The sequence below is a fragment of the Myotis daubentonii genome, chromosome 1 (genome assembly GCF_963259705.1).
Source record: "Myotis daubentonii chromosome 1, mMyoDau2.1, whole genome shotgun sequence".
Taxonomy (NCBI): domain Eukaryota; kingdom Metazoa; phylum Chordata; class Mammalia; order Chiroptera; family Vespertilionidae; genus Myotis; species Myotis daubentonii.
In genome coordinates, this window is record NC_081840.1 from 16,965,433 (window position 1) to 16,992,381 (window position 26,949).

Genomic DNA, 26,949 nt, shown 5'->3' on the forward strand with positions numbered 1-26,949 from the left:
TGCGGTATTTTAAATATGAGGGAAGCTTTTCTCAACAGGTTTCAGGAATTCAGAAACAGCAAAGCCACATTAGCCTTTGTTAAAAAACCTCTCAATGCTACTGTAACAGAATTAAATTTTTCTCCCTTTAATATTGACATTGGCAACTTTGAAATGCAATTGCTGGATTTAAAAAACAAAGAACTGTGGAGCTCGAAATTTGAATGTCTTTTGTGCTGATATAGAAATACTGGAGAAAAACAAATGTGAACTTAGTTCACAGCACAAGTGGTCTGCTTTGAAAGACCTGGAGAAGGAAGATATGTTGATTTTTAACACCTGGAATAGTATTCCTGACTCATATAATCAACTGAAAAAATTAGCGTTTGCTGTTCTTTCCTTATTCGGGTCTACATATTTTTGCGAACAATCATTTTCAAGCATGAACCTTATCAAGAGTAAATTGAGAAGTCATCTTATTGATGAGAACCTGGAATAGTGCCTAAAATTAAAAACAACAACATACAAACCTGACTTATCCAAACTTTCCAAGGAGGTGCAAGGCCATTGTTCACATTAGTGTTTGTCAGTCATTGTCATGATTTAATTTTATGGATATTGTAAGGAATTTAATTTTACCAATAAATAATATCGTTATGAAGTATAATATTAAGTTTTATTTAACGTACCAATAGTTTAACTAAGACTTAAAACTTTAAGTAAAGTTTATTAAGTTAATTTTAGAGAACGTTGTGGAGTGAAAGAAGATGTAGTGTTAAGGATTGAGAAAGGTATGTTGAGATGGTTTGGACATATAGAGAGGATGAATGAAAGGAGATAGATGAAACAAGTATACAAGACGAGTGTGGATGGGAGAATTGGAAGGGGTCGACCTCAGTGAACGTACCTCAATCAGATTGAGAATGTTTTTTCAGCAGAGGCCAGCTTAGGAGTACTCTAATTAAGTTAATAACAATGTAACTAACTATATAGTTTAAGTTTAAAAAATTTGGCTCTCAAAAGAAATTTCAATCATTGTACTGTTGATATTTGGCTCTGTTGACTAATGAGTTTGCAGACCACTGCTCTAACCACCTGAGCTACTTGGCCAGGCCATATAGGATTCCTCCCTCCCTCCCTCCCTCCCTCCCTCCCTCCCTCCCTCCCTCCCTCCCTCCCTCCCTCCCTCCCTTCCTTCCTTCCTTCCTTCCTTCCTTCCTTCCTTCCTTCCTTCCTTCCTTCCTTCCTTTGCTTTTATTTTTGATATGATCACATAATATATATGTATATTTATGCATCTTGCTTTTTTATCTGACCAATACTTTCTGGAAACTTCTTTAACTAGTTGATATAGTTCTTACTTAATCTTTTATTACCACAGATGGATGCTTTTACCATAGAGATTACCAGGTTATTTTTCCAAAAGGTTCTAACTCGACATTTCTGTCGGCAAAGTGGTTGAGAATGGCTCTTTCCCACACATTTCTACCAATAATAATCATTATAGTTTTTATTTTTGCTGGAGTGATAGGTATAAAGTGTTAACTTATTTTTATGTTCACTTGCATTTCCCGATTTGAGCATCTTTCCCCATACTTGTAGCTGTTTTCATTTGTACCTGTCAAGATCATTTGGTTATCTGCTCATTTTAAAATACTGGACTATTTGTGCTTTCCCCGGAATTTTATTTTTTTAATGGTAGGATGAAGAAATCTAAGTTTTTTGTTTTGTTTTGTTTGTTAGTCCTCACTTGAGGATAGTTTTCCATTGATTTTTAGAGAGGGTGGAAAGGAGGGGGAGAGACGGAGAGAAAAGCATTGATGTGAGAGAGACACATCTATTGGTTGTCTACTACAGGTGCCCTGACCAGGGCCGGGCATTGAGCCTGCCACCAAGGTACGTGCTCTTGACTGGAATCGAACCTAGGACCCTTCAGTCCGAGGGTCAAACCAGGTAGGGCTCTAAGTTTTTTTTTTTATATGACAAATCAGTTACCTCAGCATCATTTTTGAATAAATTGTTTTTTCCCTCTGATTCTAATGCCACTTCTGTTATACATCTAGTTTCCCGTGATATCTTCTGGGTTCTGTGTGCATTGTATTGATCTGTTTGTCTATTTCTCAACTGTTATCATTTTGTCTCAATTATTATAGCTTTTATTATATTTTGGTAAATGATAATGAAAATCTCCTTTCATGTTTTATGAAATATCCTGCTGGCATTTTGACTGTAATTGTACTAAATATAGATTAATTGGAAGAGAACATGCTTTCCAATGTTTTTCAGTGTTTTATAATTTTCTATAGAAAGGTCTTGCACTTCTTTTATTGAACTTATTCCTAGGTACCTATCATTTTTCTTTGTTTTGTGAATGGGATATTTTCTTTTATTGCATCTCTCATTGATTATTTGTAGTATACAGGGGTGTAACTGGTTTTATATCTGATTGTTACAACAATTCTGTTTGACAATCTTATTAGTTCTGATGATTTGTTAGTAGCATTACTGACATAGTATTTACTGTGTAGGTAATCATATCAGTTGAAATGAAAAGAAATTTAGTCTCTTTATAATTCTTTTTGTTGTTGTTTTATTGCACTGACTAGAAATTCAGCAATATTGAATAAAAGCAAAGATGGCATGAATCCTTGCTTTACTTCAGTATATATAGGGATACTTTTAAAGTGTTAACTCTGTTGTATGGTATTTGCTCCTGGTTTTGAGTGCTGTTTTTTAAATCAGATTAACAACATTGGCTTGTATATCTTGGTTGACCAGAGAGGATTGTTGTTTTTAAAATTATGAATGGATTGTTAAATATATCAAATATTCTTGCTGCTATCCTATATAATAAAAGCCTAATATGCAAATTGACCGAACAGCAGAATGATTGGTCGCTATGACGCACACTGACCTCCAGGGGGCAGATGCTCAATGCAAGAGCTGCCCCCAGCCTCCAGGCCAGAGGCAAGCCAAGGTGGGTGCCAGTGGGGGCCCCCCGATCACCCTGCAGGTTGCCCCACAGATTGGCCCTGATCACCAGCCAGGATTTGGGAATACTTTCTGTGCACGAATTTCATGCACTGGGCCTCTAGTTTCTTGATATTTAAATGTAGTTGACTCTGTCAATAGATGTTGAGCTCTCCTCCTTGAATTCCTGAGAACTTTATTTAGATGTGTTTTTTATATATTGCTGAATTAATTTGTTAGTGTTTCCTTCAGAATTTTTACATTTATGGTTATGGTTGAGATCAGTGATAATTTGTACTGTTCTTTTTGCTTTTGTAAGCAAAGTTACATTAATCTCATAAAATGAATTAGGTAGATTCCTTCTTTTTCTATCATCTGGTTCTAAGAGGAGGATTGTCTATAACATGAATGTTAAAAATCACCCATACAATCATTTGTACCTGTTATCTTTTTGGTGGCTGAGATGTTCAGTTCACTCTTTTTTGGTTACATAGCCTTTTTATTTAGAAATCTAGCTTGACAGTTATTCATGATTCTGTAAGTTAACTATTTTGTCTGTGTTCTGTGTTTTGAAATGAATTTAAAGAGGCAATCATAGCCCTGCTTTATTATTTTTCAGTCTTTTTCTGAAGCTATATCCTGTTCCTTTAGTATTATTTAATTACTAGTAGCCCTGTGCATGAATTCGTGTGCCAGTAGGTCGCTGCTGCCCTCCTGTAGCTCTCCACCTGCTGCGCCGCCCTCCTGTAGCTTCTCCTGTCCCCCTAACCCCCATAGTTTGCTGCCTTGCCCCTTCCTGTAGCTCTTTGCAGCCTGCTTGTACCTCGCTGGCCCACTCTCTTGCTGATTGTGATCTGGTCATGACGCGATTGGTTGTTATGCCTCAGGGTGTAACAGCTAATTAGCATATTCCTCTCTTATTATATAGGATTCTTTCTCCCTTTTTAAAGTTGTCTTGCTAGACATGATTATTTTATTAGTTTTTTTGTTTTGACTATATTAGTTTATTTCTTCATCAACCCCTGCTTTTAACTTTATTACTTTATACCCTTTTTTAGTTTTTAGAATTACTTTTATTTTTTAGACTTATAAGTTAGAACATTGTTTTTTTTCTGTTTTTAAATCTAATACTGTAAATGTATCACCAAATTACCATATGTTTTACATGCTGTTCTTTTATGGTAGTTTATTTCTAAATCTTTTAAGATTTCTCTCATGATTTACTCTATAATTCAAGATTTACATAGGGTGCCTTTTGTAACTTTCAATTATGTGTATTACTTACTTTTAATTTTATTATTTATTTTAAATTTAGTTCCTTTGAAATTTGTTGAACCTTCCATTTTGATCTAGTACCATCATCAATTTTTTTGTAAGTATTCTCTGAGTAAAAAAAATTAAATATGTTTTCTGGATTTTGGATGCAAAATTTTATGTATGTGTGGTACACATACATACACAAGTATAGGTCACTTCTGTAAATTTTGTTCATTCTTATTAAACATGTCAGTCTAAAGCCTCCCATTATGATAAGGTTTGTCAATTTATCCCTGTGATTTTTGTCCGTTTTACTTTATTTTGTGACTGTGGTTTCATGGATATAATTACTTCATGGTAAGTTTTTAAATTATTAATTATTGTTTGCCCGGACATTAGCATTCTTTGAATTGCTGTTTTCATGGCATATGATCTTCCCTCTCTATTTTAATCCTTCCTCTGTAGTTTTAATTTTATGTGCTTTCTATAAACATCTTATAGCTGGACTTAAAAAAAACTCACCTGATGAATTATGTTTTAACTAGAGGCCTGGTGCACGAAATTTGTGCACATGGGTTGGATGTCCCTCAGCCTGGAATCCCCTCTCCCAAATTCCAGGACCCCTCAGGGGATGTTCGACTGCTGGTTTAGGACATCCCTCTCACAATCTAGGACTGCTGGCCCCTAACTGCTTGCCTGCCTGCCTGATCGCCCCTAACCGCCTATGCCTGCCTGATCATCCCTAACCACTCTACCTGCCACCCTGATCGCCCCTAACTGCCGGGAGCCGGTCCATCCTTGCTGTTTCAAGGGACCTGGCATATATGGCATACGGTTCTTAATATGTTTGCTCACCTTCTTGGCGCTGTGTTTTAACCAAGGTCACCTCTCCGAGAAAGGTTGAATCCCCAGGTAGGGATTTTCCCCTGAAGTTAGGGAGGGGATGAAACTCCTTAACTAAGTGCCAGGCGGGTAGTTAATCAATTTAACTACAAACAATCATGCTTAAGCTACATAATCTTTACTCCCTGGAATGGAGATAAGAAACGCCCTAACCTTTGTAATAGAAATTGACAGGATTAGAATCAACTGGTATAAATACAGATGCAACAAGAGAACTTCAGACAGAATTCAGAAGACAGAAGAACACAGAACTTAGAACACAGAACTTATAAGACAGAACTGAGAACACAGGGCTTGGAAGACAGGACCAAGAGAGACAGAGCCTAGGCACAGAACCTACACAGAACATTCTCTAGAGACAGAAGAACTTCGCTGGAGAGAGCATGCCAGAGGATCCTGGACAGGGACTGGCCTCGGAGCTTGGAGGCAAAGCCTGGCGAGAGAGCATGGCAGGGGATCCTGGACTGAACCTGACTGCGGAGATTGGCAGGAGAGCCTGACTAGAACCTGGTGACTGAACCTGACTGGAGATCCTAAGCAGAACCTCTCTGGAGATCCAGACCAGAACTTGGCTGGAGATCCTGGCTAGAGATCCTGGCTAGGCTGCTGATCAACTGAACACTGTCTCCGTGTCCTTCCTTCTTCGCTGACTCCGTCTACACCTTTGGGGACCCCTGGACCTGCTGGGGTTGGACCCCGGCACCTAACTGCCCACCTGCCTGCCTGATCGCCCTTAACTGCTTGCTGGGGGGCAGCCGGCTTGGGTTAGGGGCCATGGTCGTTCTGGTCTCTGATTCGTTCTGGTCATTCCACTGTTTTGGTCCCTGGGCTTTTATTATATAGGATGGCTGCATTAGTGAGTTTACATTTATAATTATTGATATAATTGGAAATGTTTTTATCATTTTATTTTATATTTTAAAGTTGATTTTTAGAGAGAGGGTAAGGGAGAATAGAGCGATAGAAACATTGATGAGAGAAGAACATTATCAATCAGTTGCCTCCTGCATCCACCCCCACAGGGGATCCAGTTGCAACCTTGGCATGTGCCCTGATAGGGAATTGAACCGGTGACCTCTTGGTTCTTGGGTCAACACTCAACTGCTGAGCCACACCAGTTGGGCTATTTTTTAAAGATCTCTTCTTTAATTTTTTTCCCTCCTCTTTATTACTTGTTTAATATTGGATTGAAATGTGGTATATATTTATTTTTATATTACTGCTGGTTTTGAAGCTGTAGATTATATTTCCATTCTTTAGATGGCTATTCTGAAATTTAAACATTACATTTCTTTAAAAATAAGGTAGGTTTTAAAAAGTATATATTTTTATTGATTTCAGAGAGGAAGGGAAAGGGAGGAGAGATAAAAACATCAATGATGAGAGAGAATCATTGATCAGCTGCCTCCTGCATGCCCCCTACTGGGGATCGAGCCCCAACCTGGGCATGTGCCCTGACCAGGAATCAAAACTGTGACCTTTCGGTTCATAGGTCGATGTTCAGCCACTGAGCCACACCAGCTGGGCTAACCATTACATATTTAACTACAAATTATTCTAAGAAATCTGTGCTCTAGCCACAGTGATTTTCTCTCAGTGTTTCATTGGGATATTTTCCTTCTGATTCTCAGCAAAGGTTTTCCCTTTTCATCCCTCCTCGGCTGTAATTGCCACCTCTTCAGAGGGAACTTCCTTGCCCCCCCTTGTTTCTAAAATAGCCCCTTGCAGCCACTCTTCTCTTTCAAATCATATTAACTTTTTCCATAGCACTTAACACCATCTATAATTGTTTATTCGCTTTCTTATGTTATTGTATGTCTTCCCCACTAGACTGTAAACTCCACTGGCAGGAACTTTGTTCATCACACCTGTTTCTGGGGCATGTAGTGCATTGTTTATCACATAGCAGACATTCTGCAAATAGTTGTTGAAGAATGAGTGTTCTTTTCACATATGAATCACCATATGTATGTAACATTTTTAGTTAAAAAATATTTTTCTCTAAGGTTTGTACACATTATTTTATTATTTTGCTCTTTTTCTTGCAGAGAAGAAAGTGATGGTAACTAATTTTAATTTCTTTGGAGTTTGTATGTAGTAATTTAAATGACTTAACTAAAGTCCCACAAATATTCTTCAAGAATTCAGACAGTCACAATTATGTTTTAAATATTTCAACTTTGTAAAAGGAGCATTTTGATATAGTAGGTTACTGTTTTTTTTTAAAATTATTTATTGTTTAAAGTATTAATATTTCTCTCTTTCCCTCATTGACCTCTCTCTAGCCATTCCCACCTCCCAGCACATGCCCTCACCCCCCTAGTGTCTGTAATCCTTTGGTTATGCTCATATGCATGCATACAAGTCCTTCGGTTGATCTCTAACCCCCCAGCCCTTCCCTCTGAGGTTGGACAGTCTATTTGATGCTTCTATGTCTCTGGATCTATTTTTGTTCATCACTTTATATTCATTATATCCCACAAATGAGTGAGATCATGTGATATTTATCTTTCTCCAACTGGCTTATTTCACTTAGCATAAAGCTCTCCAGGTCCATCCATGCTGTTGCAAATGATAAGAGGAGCTTCTTCTTCTTCTTCTTCTTCTTCTTCTTCTTCTTCTTCTTCTTCTTCTTCTTCTTCTTCTTCTTCTTCTTCCTCTTCCTCTTCCTCTTCCTCTTCCTCTTCCTCTTCTTCCTCTTCCCGCTCCCCTCCCCCTCCTCTTCCCCCTCCCTTCCCCCTCCCCCTCTTCTTCCTTGTTTCTTCTTCCTTCTTCCTTCTTTGTTCTTCCAGCAGCATAGTATTCCATTGTGTAGATGTACTACAGTTTTTAAACCACTCATCTGCTGATGGGCACTTAGGCTGTTTCCAAATCTTAGCTATTGTAAATTGTGCTGCTATGAATATAGGGGTGCATATGTTCATTCTAATTGGTGTTTCTGATTTCTTGGGATATATTCCTAGAAGTGGGATCACTGGGTCAAATGTGGGAGTTCCATTTTCAGTTTTTTGAGGAAACTCCGTACTGTTTTCCACAGTGGCTGCTACAGTCTGCATTCCCACCAGAGTCCTTTTTTTCCACATCCTCACCAGCACTTGTCATTTGTTGATTTGTTGATGATGGCCATTTTGACAGGTGTGAGATGGTACCTCATTGTTGTTTTGATTTGTATCTCTTGGATGATTAGTGACTTTGAGCATGTTTTTATATGTCTCTTGGCCTTCTGTATGTCCTCTTTCAAAAGTGTCTATTTAAGTCCTTTGCCCATTTTTTGATTGGATTGTTTATCTTCCATTTGTTAAGTTGTATGAGTTTCCTATAAATTTTGGAGATTATACCCTTATTGGAGATAACATTGGCAAATATGTTCTCCCATGCAGTGGTTCTCTTGTTGTTTTGCTGTGCAGAAGCTTTTCATTTTGATGTTGTCCCATTTGTTTATTTTCCCCTTAGTTTCGATTGTTCTAGTAGCTATCCATTTTGAGTTTATTCTTGTCAATGGTGTAATTTGGTGGTCTAGTTTCATTTTTTTTCATTTATCTGACCAGTTTTCCAAGCACCATTTATTGAAGAGACTCTCTTGACTCCATTGTATGCTCTTTCCCCCTTTGTCAAATATTAATTGAACATAATGACTTGGGTTGATTTCTGGGTTCTCTGTTCTGTTACATTGGTCTATATATCTGTTTTTGTAACAGTACCAGGCAGTTTTGAGAACAGTGGCTTTGTAATATAGCTTGCTATCTGGTATTGGGATCCTTCCTACTTTGTTCCTCTTTCTCAGGATTGCTGTGCCTATTTGGGGTCTTTTTTTATTCCAGATGAATTTTTGTAGAGTTTGTTCTAGGTCTGTAAAATATGCTGTTGGTATTTTAATGGGGATTGTATTGAATCTATAGATTGCTTTGGGTAGTATGGACATTTTAATGATGTTGATTCTACCAATCCATGAACACAGTATATTCTTCCATTTGTTTATGTCTTCCTCTATCTCTTTTTTCAACGGCCTGTAGTTTTCTGAATACAAGTCTTTTTATCTCCTTAGTTAAGTTTATTCCTAGGCCTCTTAATTTTTTTGTTGCAATTGTAATAGGTAACTTTTTTTAAAATTATACTGAGAACTTAAGAAATCTGGATTTCTTATATATTAAGGTCTAATAGACAAGTTAGAAAAATGGAGCAGCCCAGATACATGAATTCTAAAAGTAAGACTCTTCGAAATATTAATTATGATTTTGGAAAGAATGGTAATTCGGCCACTTGTATGTTAAAAAATGGACTCTCATGGAATTTTACCTTTACTATGGCTCAATATCAAATACTGATTAATTTTGGTTTGGGGACACTGCAAATGATGGACAGAAAAGGCTTTAAAAGACTGCAGATACATTTTTTTTCTATTGTAATTTTCAAAATGTTGGTAAGGGAAGAAGTCTTTTAACTCAGGTTTTTACATAATTTCCATTACCTGTTTCAAATGATAAAAATCTTAGGATACTTAATAGGGAATTGCTACAGGTTTTTGACCACTAGTCGTCAGTATTGAACCATCTGTTGTGACCCAACAGGCATGTTTTATTAAAGTTGCTAACCTTGGTTGAAAAATGATTCTTTACAACATATATACCTATATTGTAACTGAAAAAAATTAATTAATTATAGCTATTTAAAATTTTAAGTTTAAAACAGTGTTACTCTCTACTGTTGAAAAATAAATTATGACACACTTATACATGGTAAGACATCTGCTGTATTTAACAGTAAAACTGTCATTTCTATGCTTTTTTGTTAGAGTTTTCTTCATGCTTTCTGTTCAGGATTACAGTTCCTTCCTCCCTCTCTGCCTTCCACCCTCTGCAGAAGAATCTTTTTACATATAATAAAATAACTAGATGCTATAATTTGATATGAATTTATTTCCCTGGAATCATATTCCATGTCTTTTTCCACATTTTATATCTCTAAGACATACAAAAGTATCCCAATGATACTTTATCTAAATTTTTATCATATATAGATCCAAACTTTTCTCTAAATTGTCATTTTTTTTCCTTAATAATCACTGCCTTTGTACCCTGCTGTCCACCCACCCCACTTATAATTGTTTTCTACTGATGTTCCTAATGCTGTGAGTTTTCCCTTTGGCTAATTTTGTTTGTTTTCTGTACTTGATAGAAAAGCTGTATTATGACTCATTGCATTTCTAGTTAATTTCCATTTCAATTCTGTACACTGGATCCTTTTAAAAATTTATTTGAATACTGAATCTTTGGCATTATTTCTTAAGGCATGAAAAACTCAGATTTTTAACATCTTTTTCCATATTATGGTCAAGTTACAGCTACAACTTTATTATATAACTAGAGGCCAACTGCACAAAATTCGTGTACTCGGGGGCGTGGGGGAGGTGTCCCTCAGCCCAGCTTGCGCCCTCTTGCAGTCTGGGAGCCCTTGGGGGATGTCCGACTGATGGCTTAGGCCCCGTCAGTCGGACATCCTTATCCTGGCTCAGGGCTTCTGGCTGAGCAGCACTCCCCCTTTGGGAGTGCACTGACCACCAGGGGGCAGCTCCTGAATTGATCATCTGCCCCCTGGTGGTCAGTGCACGTTATAGCTACCGGTCGTTCTGTGTTTGGTTGATTTGCATGTTTGCCTTTTATTATATAGGACTAGTGGCCTGTTGCATGAAGATTCGCGCAATAGGCCTTCCTTCCCCTGGCTGCTGGCACTGGTTTTCCTTTGGCACCCGGGACACAGGCCTTTGGTCCGGCCGTAGCAGCGAGGCTTGGCTTCTCCGCTCTGGCTGCTCCCAGCCCCTCCTTTTTTTTAAAATTTCCAGCTCCTCCTTGAGCAGAACCCAGGGCTGGCTGAAAGCCTGGGGGTCGCCCCTGGTGACCCAGGCCCCCAACCACTCCTTGAGTGGAGCCCCGGCCTCCAGCCTTTCCTTGAGTGGAGGCCAGAGCCCCAGCCCCTCCTTGAGCAGAGCCGAGGCCCCCAGCCCCTCCTTGAGCAGAGGCTAGGGCCGGTGGGAAGCTTGGCTTTCTCTGTTGCTGGGAGAAACCCAAGTTTCCTGCTCGCTCCAGCTGCGTGGCCGCCGCCATCCCTCAGCCCAGCCTGCCCCCTCTCACATACTGGAGCCCTCAGGCGTTGACCCCCATCACCCTACAATCGCAGGATCGGCCCCTTGCCCAGGCCTGACGCCTCTGCCAGAGGTGTCAGGCTTGGACAGGGGACCCCCATCTCCCCCCGATCACTGGCTCTGGCCCCCGCCCAGGCCTGAGGCCTCTGGCCCAGGAATCATGCCTGGGCAGGGGACTCCCATCTCCCTCTGATCGCTTGCTCCACCCCCCGCCCAAGCCTGACGCCTCTGACCCAGGCTTCAGGCCTGGGCAAGGAGACCATCATATCCCCCCAATCCCCGGCTCCGCCCCCCACCCAGGCCTGATGCCTCGGCCAGAGGAGTTGACCCTCATCACCCTCCGATCACCAATCACTGGATCGGCCCCTTGACCAGGCCTGAGGCCTCTGGCAGAGGTGTCAGGCCTGGGCAGGGGACCCCCAGCTCCCCGCGGTTGCAGGCTCTGCCCCTGCCCAGGCCTAACGCCTCTGGCTGAGGCTTCCGGCCCGGGCAGCGGGGACCTGCAGTGGCAGTGGGGGGCCGCACGATCGCGTGGGCTCTGCCCCTGCCCCTGCAGGACGCCTCTGGCCTAGGCGTCTGGCCCGGGCAGCGGGGACCTGCAGTGGCAGTGGGGGGCACCGCGATCGCGCGGGCTCCGCCCCTGCCCCTGCAGGACGCCTCTGGCTGAGGCGTCCGGCCCGGGCAGCGGGGACCCGCAGCTGCAGCGGCCCCACGATCGTGGGCTTCGCTTTAGGCCCAGGCAAGGGACCCCAAGTTCCTGGGACTGCCAGCTTCGACCATGCCCAGCTCCCATCGCTGGCTCCACCCCTACTTCCTGCTATCACTGGCCAGGGCGGCAAAGGCACCTGATTCTCCGATCATGGCTGGGCCTTTGCCCTGCCCCCAGCTCTTAGCCCCCCCCCCCACCCCTGGGTTTCCGATCACTGTCAGTGGCAGGGGGCTTCTTCCTGCTTTCCCTTTCGCCTCCCTGCATTGTGCCTACATATGCAAATTAACCGCCATCTTGTTGGCAGTTAACTGCCAATCTTAGTTGGCAGTTAATTTGCATATAGCCCTGATTAGCCAATGAAAAGGGTAGCGTCGTACGCCAATTACCATTTTTCTCTTTTATTAGTGTAGATTATTTAATGGGCCTTATGGGGCAGTGAGAAAAAGTTATATAGTCTTGTTTATTATCTGAGCTTGAGATCCTTGAAGCATTGCTGACCAGTATCAGTCTTGGTGGGAATAAGTTAGAGGGATGCTGTGATTCAAAGCCACGATGCCCGGACAGTTTGGTCATTGGAGTTCCAATTCCTGTTCTTTTCCCTTCTGACCTGTGTACTTTACAGAAGGTGCTAAACCTTGTGTGTGTGTGTGTGTGTGTGTGTGTGCGTGCACATGTGTGTGGTTCATCCTAAAAATAGCTCATATGATTTATTTTTCTTAAAATGATGGATACTCATCTTGATAAAATAGTTTCAATTTTGTTTTTAAAAATTTATTTCTTTTTTATGTCCTTGCCTTCTGCATTTCTCCCATATTTCAATCCAGTCCATCATTAAATCCTGTCAGCTCTATTTTAAAAATATTTTCTGAATTGGTAGCTACTCTTCCTCTTTACCTGACTGCCCTCATCTATCATCTTGCTACTACTGTTGCCTATCTGAGCTAGTACAGTAGCCTTGTTTCCATTCCTCCCTCCTTACAGACTTCCCCACAGAATTAGATAATGTTTCTTTAAACTCTTAAAAAATGTGTTGCTTTTAAAAATCACATTCAGAATGAGATCTGAAGTCCTCAGCCTATAAGGCCACTTTGATCTGGTCCCTCTATGCCCCATCACTGAATTTTCTGTGGTTCTTCCCTTTGCCCACTCTAGGCCAAGTGAATGGCCTTCTTGCTTTTTCATGGACATTTTCAGGCACTCTCCTGCTACTGGACATTTGCATATCCCATTTCCAGAGGCAGGGATTTTCAATTATGAAAACAATTGCATTGTTTATGCCCTCATGTCTTTTAGAGCTCCACTTCAGAAAGGTCTTGATAACTCTCCTATGGTACTCCGTCTTCATGCCTGCCCCCCTTCCACTGCTGTAATGCTGTTCTTTGCCTGTCATCTGCTGTCTTCCTGATGCAGGCTTTGTGAAGGCAGGCACTCAGTCTGTTGTGCTCATTGCTGTGTCGCTAGCACCTAGGGCAGTTGCTTGCCTAGAATAAGGTCCCAGTAGGTGTTTCTTGAAGGAATGAACGAATAAATGGTGCACACCATGTAGCAGCACTATTATGTAGTTAAATATAATACTATGTACCTACTGTGTGCTAGTTATTGTGATGGGGACTAGGGATATAAAGATACTTAAATGTTACCTTGCCCTTTAGAGGCTCCCAGGTGAGTTGAGGATATAGAAATGTTAACAATCACTGTAATCCAGTAAGGGTGTCATTTCAGCTTGGTAGAGGTCTGGAGTAGGCCCAGGGGGAGAGAGTTACCCATTTCTGGCCCTTTGGGAAAATTTGGGTGGGAGGGGTGGCTTTTTGCTGAGACTTTGGGTTTTCAAATCATTTTAGACATTTCTTCTATGAATGTGATTTTCTACACCATTGCTTTTTGTTACATGATAATAAGCACTTTACCAATCTATGGCTGAAATGCTTATTTAAATTCTGATTCACTATACTTTTGATTCACAACATTGCTTTTTGTCTTATCATTTTATACCATACTAATTATTTCCTTCTCTCTTTTATGTTTGTTACCTGTGGGTAAGTTGTGTTTTTTTTCAAGGATAAAATAAACACTGTTTTCTCTAAGGTTGTGAAAGAACCATTAATGTCAACAAGCTAATGGAAAAGAAATAGATGGAAAAGAATGATTGGCTATTATGGGATTTGTCTTTCAAAGCTGGTTGAGCACTATTTGGCACAGCTTGAAATGTGAAGTTCCTGACATATCATGTTCTTTAGTTTTCTCCCTTAGTCATTTTCTTGATTTCCCTTCTTACCTCTTATACCTGCTCCTCACCCCTTATTACAGTACTTTATTAGGCATTGGGTATTTTAGGTGACACTAAACCCTTGTAATATTACCTATGTGGAAAATACATTTTTCACCAAACTGCCTATGGAAGAGAAGTTGGAAGAGATCTTGGATTTTTGTCTCTCTCAACCTTGCACTCACGCAATACTTGTGTTTCCATTAATTGAGCAAACTCCCTGTATGGTTTATGCATGGCTCTCATAGACACAGTATTCATTAGCTATGCTATCTTTATCATATTGGGAAACATTGAGAGTAATAGCTGGCTGGATTAAAGAATATTCCATTTTCATAATATATTTGAAGATCCTACTATTTAATATTAATAAAACAAAAGTTGAAAATTTAGCCTGGCTCAGTGGTTGAACATTGGCCTATGAACCAGGAAGTCACTATTGGATTCTGGGTCAGGGCACATGCCTGGGTTGTGGACAATCCCAGGGTATGAGGGGCAGCAGGGAGCGTGTCATAGACAACTGATCAATGATTCTCTCTCATCTTTGATGCTTCTATCTCTCCCTCTTCTTTTCTCTCTGAAATCAATAAAAATATATATATTTTTTTAAAAGTTGAAAGTTTAGAAATGTATTCTATATGGTAGAAGTGATTTGCCAACTGTTAGCTTGTAAGTTATGGCCTTTGGATTCCTGTGAAGGCTGCAATCTTATAAGATGAGTAGTTGTCCTGAAATTCTTACAATCTAATTTACATATAATTAACACTTATGTCATGTCTTCTTAGGCTTTTGACTTCATTAAGGACATTAATTATTAAATGCTTGTAATGTACTTTCTACCTCATTTCACCTCCCCATTTCAATGATGTCTCCAGAATTCTCTTTTCTTTTCTTTTTTAAAAAATATATTTTATTGATTTTTTACAGAGAGGAAGGGAGAGAGATAGAGAGTTAGAAACATCGATGAGAGAGAAACATCGATCAGCTGCCTCCTGCACATCTCCCACCGGGGATGTGCCCACAGCCCAGGTACATGCCCTTGACCAGAATCGAACCTGGGACCCCTCAGTCCGCAGGCCGATGCTCTATCCACTGAGCCAAACCGGTTTCGGCCAAAATTCTCTTTTCTTATTATATTTTCTTATTATTCAAGTAAGTGTTTTTGAATATTGTGTGTTTTTCAGGATGTATTACTGGGTTGATCATTTTGCTTGTAGCTTTCTTGTTCCAACTCTCATTGAAATTAGTCCTCATGCAATCTTTTGCCCCCACCCACCACATTTTTTTTTAATCCATGAAAAAATGTTTATTTTCTGCCTCCGAAATTATCTGCAGGCTACCTACCATATACAGAACATTACTGTGCCTGAAACATTAAATCGGCATCGTAGTCTTTATCCGGCTGTGGCCAAACGGGGTGGCCGATCATCGATCATCGCAAGGAGGAAGGCTCCTGCCGGCGGGGTGCGCGTCTCTGTCCGGGCCACCCACCACGTTTTGTTCTGATTGTTTGCCTCTAGGGTTTTGAAGAGTCCTTACTTGACTTCTCTATCAAGACTGTGACTCTTTTTTTTTTTTTTATTTCACTTATTCTTAAGCATATATATAGGAGTTCGTGTAAAGCATCTCAAATTCTGCTTGAAAATAGTTAAGGTTTACTTTATAAATTACTCTTATTGCTCCTATGAGTTGCATTTAAGTCTGACATATATTTTATGTACATACCTTATGACTAGATCTCAAATTGTTGTTTAATCACATTTATTTTGCTGTGTGTACTTATTTGTTCTTGCCAATATTGTCATTGTAAATTATAACTAACAAGGCTAGCATAAATCTGTGTTAGTCCCCTTGTGTGGCACCATATGCAAATAAACATTTAATGTTGTTAATGCTATGATGATGATGAAAAGTGTCTGTGCTCTTGTTGACTGAACAGCTGCCTGGCAATAGGCAGAGATTTTCTGAGTGCAGATCTTGTTTTCTACTTTATGATTTTCTTAAAGAATGAAATGTTTCTATCTACATTTTCAGTGAATTTATCCTAGACCATCTGTTTATAAAGCCCTTTCCCATCATTATCAATTAATATTTATTGGGCAACTACTGAGTGCATAGTAATATTGTGCAAACAAAAACCACTCTGCTACTGATAGACTTATTTATTGACTTGGTACTATTTTATTTTGATTAGAAAACAGTAAAAAAACAAAAAACAACCCAAATCCAAATGCATAAAATAACATCCTCTGACTCTGAACAATGGAAGATGTTGTATATTTACAGGGTATTCTGCTCAAACACATCTAAACCTTTAGAAATTTTAAATTCAATTTTCATAATTATCTATCATCTTCTGTTTGTCAATAATTATTCAGCGGTTCTGCATTTACAAAGTCAAATGAAGTATCATTTTGCTTTGGGATGTCTAATAAAACTATGAGTCTCTTTTTTAAGAGGAAACTACTCAGATAAAAACAGACCCTCCACTAAGAGCATTTGCTTTTTGATTTTGAAGGAAATCCTGGAAAGTGCACTTGTTAGGCTCACATTTAACTTTACTTGCAAGATTTTTATTAAGTAAAAGGTTGCATAAAAATAAAATCCTTTCCAGTAAAAGCAGTGGCATTTTAGGGAATAATACTCATTACCATTGTTGCTTTTGAATTAAACAAGTTAAAGACTTGGATGCTTTTTTAGCATACCAACTTTATAGGCAGTAATTAAGGTCTTATTTTGTAGTTTAGCAAACATAACAACATTTGAAGAATGAAATTCTGATACTAGTTAATAGGGGTTTGCTTTTGAGCTGTTCTTATAATCCTAGGTAGTAGGTTTTTGCTGATTCATTCATGATCTCTGGCCTACTTAGTCTTCCATGTGGCCTTTGGCTAAGGCTTAGGGTAAAGACTATGGCCATGGAACTGAGCAAAGGGAATTGGCTCTCATGGTGATTGAACCTATGACCTTGGTTGGCTTCATTGGCACAGGGTGACTTAACAAATCAGCCTCCATAAATACATAGTGAAACCAGTAAATTTGCTTATTATTCACTGGGAAAATAGGTCAGTAATGAGGGCTCATGTATCCTTCTACCACAATTCCTGTGAGAGCTCTTTGGACTACTGAAATAATAAACACCTTATCGTAAGAAGCCAAAAATACCAATGTCCTTAATGACTGATAAATCTTAGTTAACTACATGATACTTGGTAATTACTCTAGCCTTTGCAATGGGAATGGTTGCATCTTGTAGCTTGACTTACTGTACTTACTGCTTGCATCTGGATAATATGCAATTGGCAGCAAGTTTTTAGGATTTCTCCCTTACTTAGATAATCCTAAAAATCTGTATAGTGTCATAATAGTGATGATGACTATTGGATTCTCTTTAGGTCTCTATCATGCATTTGTATTGTCACTTAAGATTTTTTTTTTTTTACATTATAGATGTTGGTATGAATTTTTTGTTCCTTGGTTATGTTTCAAAAATAAATTTCTTTGAGTAATTTAAGTAAAATTCATCTAACTATTTTTGAATTAGATATTGGTTAAGGGATTTAGAATATGAATGCATTGTTTTCTGCTTTGAAAAGAAACTTTTTTTTGTTTGTTTTGGTTTTCATTGGCACAGATAATTCCCAACTGGATGAACTTAAAGGCTAAAATTTTCCATGACTTTAGCTAGTTCTCATGCATGAGGAATTTCTAACATGGTTTAGGAAAAACAAAATTTGGAAATTTAGAAATAAAATCTATGTTTATTTAAATGAGCAGTACAGGTTTAAATAAAACCCTGCTGTAATATATATATATTCCTTTTCAAAACAACTATTCTATTGATATTTGATGGTTTTAGAGCTGTGATTTAGGCTTCCAAAATAGGATTTTGTAAATAGACACCAGATTTCCATCTTTAAAAAAAAATTCAAATTAAATAAGGTTCTCATTATAGTGTTTTATGTATACTAAGTAATTAATAACATTTTATCTTGATTTAAAATATAACAAATGTCTTTAAAGATATCTAAAAGTTTTATACATAAGTGCAAACAACTAGTATCTTCTGTTTATGGCTTGTGTGGTCTAATTTGGGTCAAAATATTATATTTTGACACCTCAGATATTTTTTGCTGGCTTTTATTTTATTCCTACATGAAGTATTTAGTTATAAAAATATATAGTCAAATGAGCAATGAAGTTATAAGAAGACATAGGAAAACCTTAAAGGCATATTACTAAGTAAAAGACAATGTGGAAAGACCACATACTGTGTGATTCTGACTACCGTATGACATTATGGAAAGGAAAAAAAAATTATGGCTGCAGTAAAAAGATCAGTGGTTGCCAGGAGTGAAGAGAGGGATGAGTAGGTGGAGCACAGAGGATTTTTACAGCAGTGAAGATACATTATAGAATCTATATTCTATATATATAAAATCCTAATATGCAAATAGACTGAACAGTGGAACAACCGAACGACCAGTAGCTATGATGTGCGTGGCACATGTGGAATATGGTGGGCATTGGCTGCAGCGAGATGGTGGAGCAGGTGAGTGGGAGCTGGTCACCGTCATCAGGGTGAGCCTCTGGTGGTTACTGAAAATTCTTTGCTCCCATGTGCCGCAGTCCTGCTGGGTGTTCACACCTGCTGCCAGCATCCAGTGCTGGTCCCAATCGCTCAGCTCTGTCAGTGGGTGCGAGCTGCGGGTGCTGGTCCCAATCGTCCCTGAGGGCTTCTCCACCTCCCCCTGTTCCTGAGGGGGGCTTGGGGCCAGCAGCCGCCTCTCGCACCCGCTGCTGGCGCCGGCCCTGCTCGCACCTGCTGACGGCGCCAAAGCCGCCGCTTGCACCAACTGCCAGCACCAGCCCTGCTCACACCCACAGCCAGTGCCAGAGCTGCTGCTCGCACTCGCTGCTGGGACCTGGTGCTGGTCCCGATTGCTTGGTGCCATCAGTGGGTGCGAGTGACAGCTGCTGGCCTAATTGCCCCTGAAGGCTTCTCCACTTCTTCCTGCTCCTGAGGGGCGATCTGGGAAGCAGCTGCCTCTCACACCCACTGCCAGCGATGGCCCCAATTGCTTCCCGCTGTCAGTGCATGAGAGCGGTGGCTGAGGGGAGCAGGGCTGCTGGCAGACAGGGGACTGGAGGCCACAGCAGGAGGGGCTGGGCGGGGGCGCAGAGGATGGGCTGAGACCCGTCCCTGTGGCCCACAGTTCCTTTCAAGGTGCACGAATTCATGCACTGGGCCCCTAGAGATACTGTAATGATGGATACATGTCATTATGTTTGTCCAAACCCATAGAATGTGCAACAACCAGGAAGTGAAGAAAAGGGAACACTAGAACACTGTTGATGGGAATGCAGACTGTTGCAGCCACTATGGAAAACAGTATGGAGTTTCCTCAAAAAATTAAAAATGGAACTGCCATTTGACTTGGTGATCCCACTTTTAGGAATATATCCTAAGAATCACAAAACAACAATCAGAAAGAATATATGTACCCCTATGTTCATAGCAGCGCTGTTTACAATAGCTAAGATCTGGAAACAGCCCAAGTGCTCATCATAGATGAGTGGGTAAAAAAAAGCTGTGGTACATTTAAAAAATGGGTTACTATGGAGTTGTAAAAAAGAAGGATCTCTTACCCTTTGAGACAGCAGGGCAGGACCTGCAGAGTGCTAAATGAAATAAGCCAGTCAGAGAAAGACAAGTATCACATAATCTCACTTATATGTGGAATCTAATGAACAAAATAAACTGACCAAAAAAAAAAAAAATAGATCCAGAGACATTGAAGCATGCAATAGACTGACAAATTTCAGAGTGCAGGGGGATGAGTGAGAAGAGATTAACCAAAGAACTTACATGCATATATGCATAACCCATAGACATAGACAATAGGGTGGTAAAGACCTGAGGAGAGGGCGGAAGCAGGGTGGAGGGGATAAATGGAGGCAAAAAAGGGGAACATTTGTAATACTTTCGACAGTAAAAATAAAAAAAGAAAAGTGAACCCTAATGTGAGCTATGGACTCTGGACAATGATGATGCTTCAGTGTAGGTTTATCATTTGTAACAAATGTACTATTCCATTAGAAGGTGTTGATAATGGATGAGACTAGGGTCAGGGTGTATATGGGAACTCTGTACATGCCTCTCAGTTTGCTGGGAACCTAAAACTGCTCCCAAGAAAAGTCTTTAAAAATATGCCCTAACCAGTTTGGCTCAGTGGATAGGGCGTCGGCCTACGGACTGAAGGGTCCCAGGTTCGATTCCTGTCAAGGGCATGTACTTTGGTTGCGGTCACATCCCCAGTAGGAAGTGTGCAGAAGGCAGCTGATCGATGTTTCTCTCTCATCGATGTTTCTGACTCTCTATCCCTCTCCCTTCCTCTCTGTAAAAAATCAATAAACTATGTTAAAAATTGTTTAAAAAATATATATACATATATAAATATATATATATATATATATATATATATATATATATATATATATATTAAGAACAACTATTTTTCTAATTATCAATGACATGGCTTCTTCATTTTTTATTGTTACTGGAAAAAATATCTGACTTGAAAGTTTATACCTTTAAGTATAATGTTACTAACCTAATGTTGAATATGAGCACAGACTTGTTTTTCTATAATCTTGTTGGTTTACCAGTGAATCATTTACATGTTCTTACCCTTGTGACCAAAAGCATGCAACTGGAGCATGCTGAGTGATTAGGAAAGCTTATGTTCACTTTTTTTTTTTTTTAAATTTCAGTGGCCTGTGTGGAACTTAAGATGTGACCTTTATTTCATTCCAACTCCATCATTCTTATCCAAGCTTGCTGGTCCATTTAAAGTAAACAAAGGGCCTTTACTTCTCTATTTGTTCTACATTTTTGAGTGTGTTATTTTTTAGAACCTCCTGATAAACATGCATCATGTCAAAGTTATGGGAGTTTTTATGGTCAGATAAGATGTTTACATTTTCCTTTTCTCTTCCCCCCTCCTCTCTAGAAGGAAAGGAAGCATTTAAAAAAAATGTAACTAAGAGTTCAGAATCATTTACCTCTAAAAAACTGCAGTAGGACAATACTCAATGTTAGTCTTTTTAATGGAAATCGGCACACTTAAGGAAAAGAAGAAAAATTATTGTTATTAAAGATTTAAATGTGCCCCTAGGGACCCTCTATTAAGGCTCGGTGTTGTTGCTGTGATCTTAAATGTGTAAAAGACGGTCTGAATTCTAGAGCAGGGCACATGATAGATAGCTTTATAGCTGTACTGCTTTTATTAAAAAAAAAAAAAAAAAGCCCAACAAGCTTTAAAGGGCAAAATAACGGTAATAGAAATTCATTGGCATGTCATATTTTTTTCTCTTTTTATAACTGCTTTTACTGGGTCAGTTTTAATATAATTCTAAGCTGCTTGATCTAAGTCAAATGGAAAAGAAATCCATTGCAGGCTTATACATTTTAAAAAGGTGGTAAATGTGTTGAAGTTTATTATTAAGGTTTAAAGAAATGGCCTCTAATTTCAATTCAGTTAATTTTTAAAATGTTGCTCGTTGAGTATTGTCTGGGTTTTCAGAAGTTTAAAGTGCATTAATATATATTTACTAGATCTTAAAAGATTTTCTTTCATCTTTCATTTTAAATTAGATAATGTAAGAAGCAGGGTCAATATTCTGGGCTAGAATTTTGCTTGTGTGTTTGCTTGTTTACTGACTCTTGGTGTAGAAGAAGCAGAAATAATATTCAGACTTAATGTCATTTCTAGCTGATATGGTGGAAATGCAGTAATTTGCTGTGGGTTGATCCTCAATATCTCACTTTTTCTCCTCTACAGAAAACAATAGGATTTAAATTCTCATTGACTGAATTTTCCAAGACTTACATATCCTTAGAGTAAAAGGAGAAATAAAAAAGAAGAGTATTAAACAACATTTTAGATACCAAGTAGAGCTACAGTAGAAAAATATGTTATTTTAGAAAAGTGTTATTATGAATAACTGGTCAGCTGTTGAAGATGAAAACTGAGGAGAAAAGGAAGTTTTATTGCAGATTCCCAGATATCCAAGGGAATTAGAGGTTCTCTTACTCAACAAGCTCATATATGGAAGTTTGGATTTTTCAAAGAACAGTTGACTTCCAGAAGAGTTATGTTTTTATAGGGTATAATTTCATGTACTAGAAATAGAAAACACAGTTTGATTAATTCAAGTTCAGCTTATTGATTTTTATTCCTTTAACAGCAAGTAAAATTAATATTTATACTGATTGTAAGAAATGAAGATTAAATATCTGTTAGTGTGAGAATGAGAGTAATTATTTCCCATATTTTCCTTTAAGGGGATGTTTCCTGGTAACTGCCAAGTCCTTTCTTTACAGGGTGGGGCAAGTGGGAGTGTTGGGCATGGTTATGAGCATTCAAAATTGAGAACTGGAATAGAGGCAAATTGCTGTGCATAACTTGGACAGGGAGATTTAGAAGCATGCGGGGAAGGTCCAGAAGCAGCAAAGAAACAACTAATGAGGCTGGGCAGGATGTAGGGGAACAGGCAAGAAGGGTAATCCCTGGTTAGTAGAGTTGCCCAAGAGGAGAGGATACCCAATGTTTGACGGGGCTTTGATGAGTGTGAGTCCATCTATGTAGCCTTATGTAAATTCTAGATCACTCAATGCTTTTGGTGTAAGCAAGTGATCTTGAGATGAATACAAAGAGCTTCCACATTCTGCTTACTGGTGGGTACTGGCCTGTGAGTTAACTTACTAGGAATCTGGGTTACATTAGACTGTAAGGTTTGATGGGGGAAAATTTGTAGGCCAAAAAGAACTCATAGTGTTATAGTTGGTCTGGCTTTGAGCTAAAATTGGTGGGTGAAACTTTAATGATACTTGCATAGCCTCAAAATAATCTAGTTAAATATTTGTTAGTTACTTTGGTGATTTTAACATATTTCCACACATTCTTTGAAACTCTCCATCTGGGAGGTGGAGCTTAATTTTTTTTCTTTGAGTATGGGCTGAGCTTAGTGACTCTTTTAACAAATAGTGTATGGAAAGGAGACTAACTTTATGGTAAGGAAATTTGGCAGTTACCACCTTACCTTAATTGAGCGCTCAAGGTTAACATCCCCAGTCCTGAGTCACGTTGATATTGTGTACCCTGTAATGTGATGCAGTGAGAAGGCTGCTTACCTCTGTTGTATCCTCCATACCCCTTCCAAATTTATGAGCCCTGTCTAATCATGAGAAGACATCAGAAAAACCCAAATTAAGGGAAATTCTATAAAATACCTGACCTGAATTTACTTGGAGTATCTCTTCACAAATGTTGAGATCAAAAAAACAAGAAAAGACTGAGACACTTTCACAGACTGAGAAACTTTTGCAGATTGGAAGCTGCTCCATTGTACCCTGAATTGGATTTTGGTACAAAAGAGAACATTTGAAAGTTGAATAAAGGCTGTCGCTTAATGGTTTTGCAACAATGTTAATGTCTTAGTTTTGATAAACATACCATGGTCATATAATAAGTTAATTTTAGGGAACAACTCTGAAGGGTATATGGTAACTTGGAGCTATTTTTACAACTGTTCTGTAAACTTAAATTATTTCAAAAATAAAAAAAATTAAAATGAACTCATTCATGAGCTTTCCTTACTAAGGCAAAGACTAGCCCTAGACAGTTTGCCTCAGTGGTTGGAGCGTCGGTCCATGAACTGAAGAGTCTGGGGTTTGATTTCAGTCAAGGGCACATACCTCAGTTGCAGGCTCCATCCCGCACCTCCTGGGGCACATACAGAAGGCAACCAATCAGTGTGTTTCTCTCTCCCTGTCTCTTCCACTCTCTCTCTCTAAAAAAAGGAAACGACTAAAATGATGACTTGTGAAACAGCAAAAGGTTAACTCTTTGACTTAAACCCCAAAATAAATATTTATTTTCCAATATTACTCCACCATGATAATTGTTTTCCCATAAAGAAAAACAACTTGGTGCTTGAGAAAATATGGCAATTAATAAAGGTGGGAGAAATTGGGAAAACTTACATGTATGTGATGAACAGCATTGGCTGAGCCAACTGCAAGGTGAAATTGCTATTCGGAGATTATAAAGGAATATTTATTCATCCATTCAGTCATATATGTTTGCCACCTAAAATGTGCCAAGTCCTGTGTTAGAAGTAAACTGTGATCTTGGCGAGGTTTCTGGCCTTCTGAAGCTTACACCATAGCGACACCAAAGCTTTTGTATTACTCTGGAAATGTAAGCCTCCGGATAAACAAGGATTATTTTGAATGTCTATCTAAGTAAGTAAAATTAAGCATATAAATGTGAGTTAAACATATTAATGCACTTAATCAAAATGAAGTCTGCAAACACATGGGAAATGTTAATGTAACTTCCTTTTATGTAAAGTGTTATAGGATTTTAAAAATGTGAGTTTTGGAAATCATAAAAAAGGGACAGAAATGGATTAATTCCAGTTAGTAAAATGGAAAAATTTCTTCACTGGAGAATTTTCCAAGTCAAAATTTAATAGATTATGTATATATAGAATTAAATATTATTACAAATTTTACCCTACAATAAAGAACAAAAGCAAATATTAAAATCGCTTGATAGCTAACTGGAAGTATTATAAATATAATACTTTATCAATGTTAACAATTCAATAGTTATTATAGTAATTATTATAGTCTTTTATTGTACCTTTTAATGCTTTATAAGTATAAAATTATTTAGTCTTCATATCTACCCTGTAAGGTTGATATTATTTCCTCAGAGAGCCCGAGTCTACATCCTGTTTCTGTCACTAACTAGGTGAATGACCTAGTTAGAATGGGCAAGTTATTCAACGACTTGTACTCCAACTTCCCCCTTCATAAAATGGGTTTTGTAATAACGCATGGAATTATCATAAAGAGTAAATGTTATATTATAATATATGTAATGTATTTTTAAAATATATGTGAGGAGAAGCAGAATGCCTGGATATGGTAAATGCTATAAAAGTGTTATTATTATACTCCAACCAAAAGTATTTTTCATTCTGATGATATCTCTTTTTTAAAAAAATTATCTTTATTGTTGAAATTATTACAGATGTCCCCTTTTTTTCCCTGTTGACCCCCTCCATCCCACCCCTGTACCCCCCAGGCCTTCACCACATTATTGTGTCAATGGGTTATGCATATATGCATATAAGTTCTTTGGGTAATCTGTCTCCCCACCCCCCACCCCTGCCTTTTCTCTGAGATTCATCAGTTTTTCCATGCTTCTGAATCTCTGATGATGTTTCTTTCTTCAGTTACTTTTTATTAGTGGGAGTAGGAGCTATGGCAGAGCTGTAATCTCATGGGTAGGGGGCCATGGTTGTTTTATATACATGCATATTAGTAGCCCCAAGCACAGTCCATTGCATGTTATAAATGCACATAGAAGTCATTTGTTAGATATGTAAGTGTATGAAATTGAATATGATTGATTATACTTATATCAAGACAGTTTTTAACATGTTCTGCTGTTTTGCCTAAAAATTGCTTTTCTGTAGAGCCTGTTGGTAAAGACTTCTGACAGTTCGGGTTTTCTCAGTTTGGATTGCCTCTACATAGACATCTTCTAAGTCTAAATGCTAAGATTGTCAAAACATTTTTTGAACAAATGGAATGCTTTTTACATGTCATGAAAGATTGTTCCAAGTATAAATTTTTACTTAAATTTAACATAGAAACAAACCCAAACAAACACTTTTGTGGTTAACTTTTGACATTTGTATTAGTTTTTCCCCCCCATTTTATTAATGAGAGAAAAATGTAGAAAAGAATGCTTTTCCCCCTCCGTGTGCAGTATGGTTTGAAAAGCCAGTTATATGTTGCGATTAAATGTCATATGTGTAATAATGATGCAACAAGCATGTTTCTACTTTGATGAGATTTTTTTCATAATTTGGAAAATGAGTGAGCTAGTTTTTAGTATTATATCTAAATAGTTGAGCAGATAATACAACTTTTAAATACCATTATTTCAGAAGACAGTAAGCTTTGCTTGTTTCCAAGAAGACTGTTAGCTGTCTGCACTTTCTGATTGTGTAACAAAATACCCAAAGATGGGGAAAAGGTGAAACTGAGTGAAAATTGATTAGGAAGATTAGGAATTTGCTTATATTTGATTCTAACTGGAATGTTCTTAGGATTTCAGTGAATGAGCAGGTTGTAATTCCTTTATATATGTTGTACAACTCATATTCATCCTTTTCTGCCTTTCTTAGTAAGTCCTAATAGTGTCTTTCAGTTTTATATGTATTTTTGTCTGATACACATTTCCCCATCTCTTTCATTCTAGGCATTGAAGAAACAAGAAGCTAAAACAGATGATGAGGGAGTAATGCAAAACAAGCTAAGACAAACTGAAACTGAGAAGAACCAAGTAAGATTTTGAAAGTTATTTTTCAAAGAGTAGTACTGTTTGGGGCCAATGATATTTGTTGAGTGCCTGAGGTCCTGTGTTAGAACTCAATGAAGCCTTTATGGATTGATGTGGAGGCACTTGGATTGAAGGTTCTGCCACTTTGCTACTTGCTCTTAGAAACATGTACAGGTTGTTTGCTACCTTATTGTCTGGCCACTCTCCTTTTCTTTTCTTTTCTAAATTAAAAAATATGTTTTTTGTTGATGTTTTAGAGCAGTGGTTCTCAACCTTCCTAATGCCGCAACCCTTTAATATA

The 26,949-nt window shown here is 38.6% G+C and overlaps 1 protein-coding gene across 8 annotated transcripts in view; it reads left to right on the forward strand.

Annotated features, from left to right (window-relative positions):
- Positions 1–26,949, forward strand: part of CEP128 (centrosomal protein 128) — a 343,429-nt gene that overhangs the window by 60,800 nt on the left and 255,680 nt on the right. For all 8 annotated transcript variants that reach the window (XM_059688963.1, XM_059688957.1, XM_059688982.1 and 5 more), the window contains one exon: positions 26,568–26,651. In XM_059688963.1, coding sequence (XP_059544946.1) covers positions 26,568–26,651 — 84 coding nt within the window. The remainder of the gene's footprint in view (positions 1–26,567; positions 26,652–26,949) is intronic.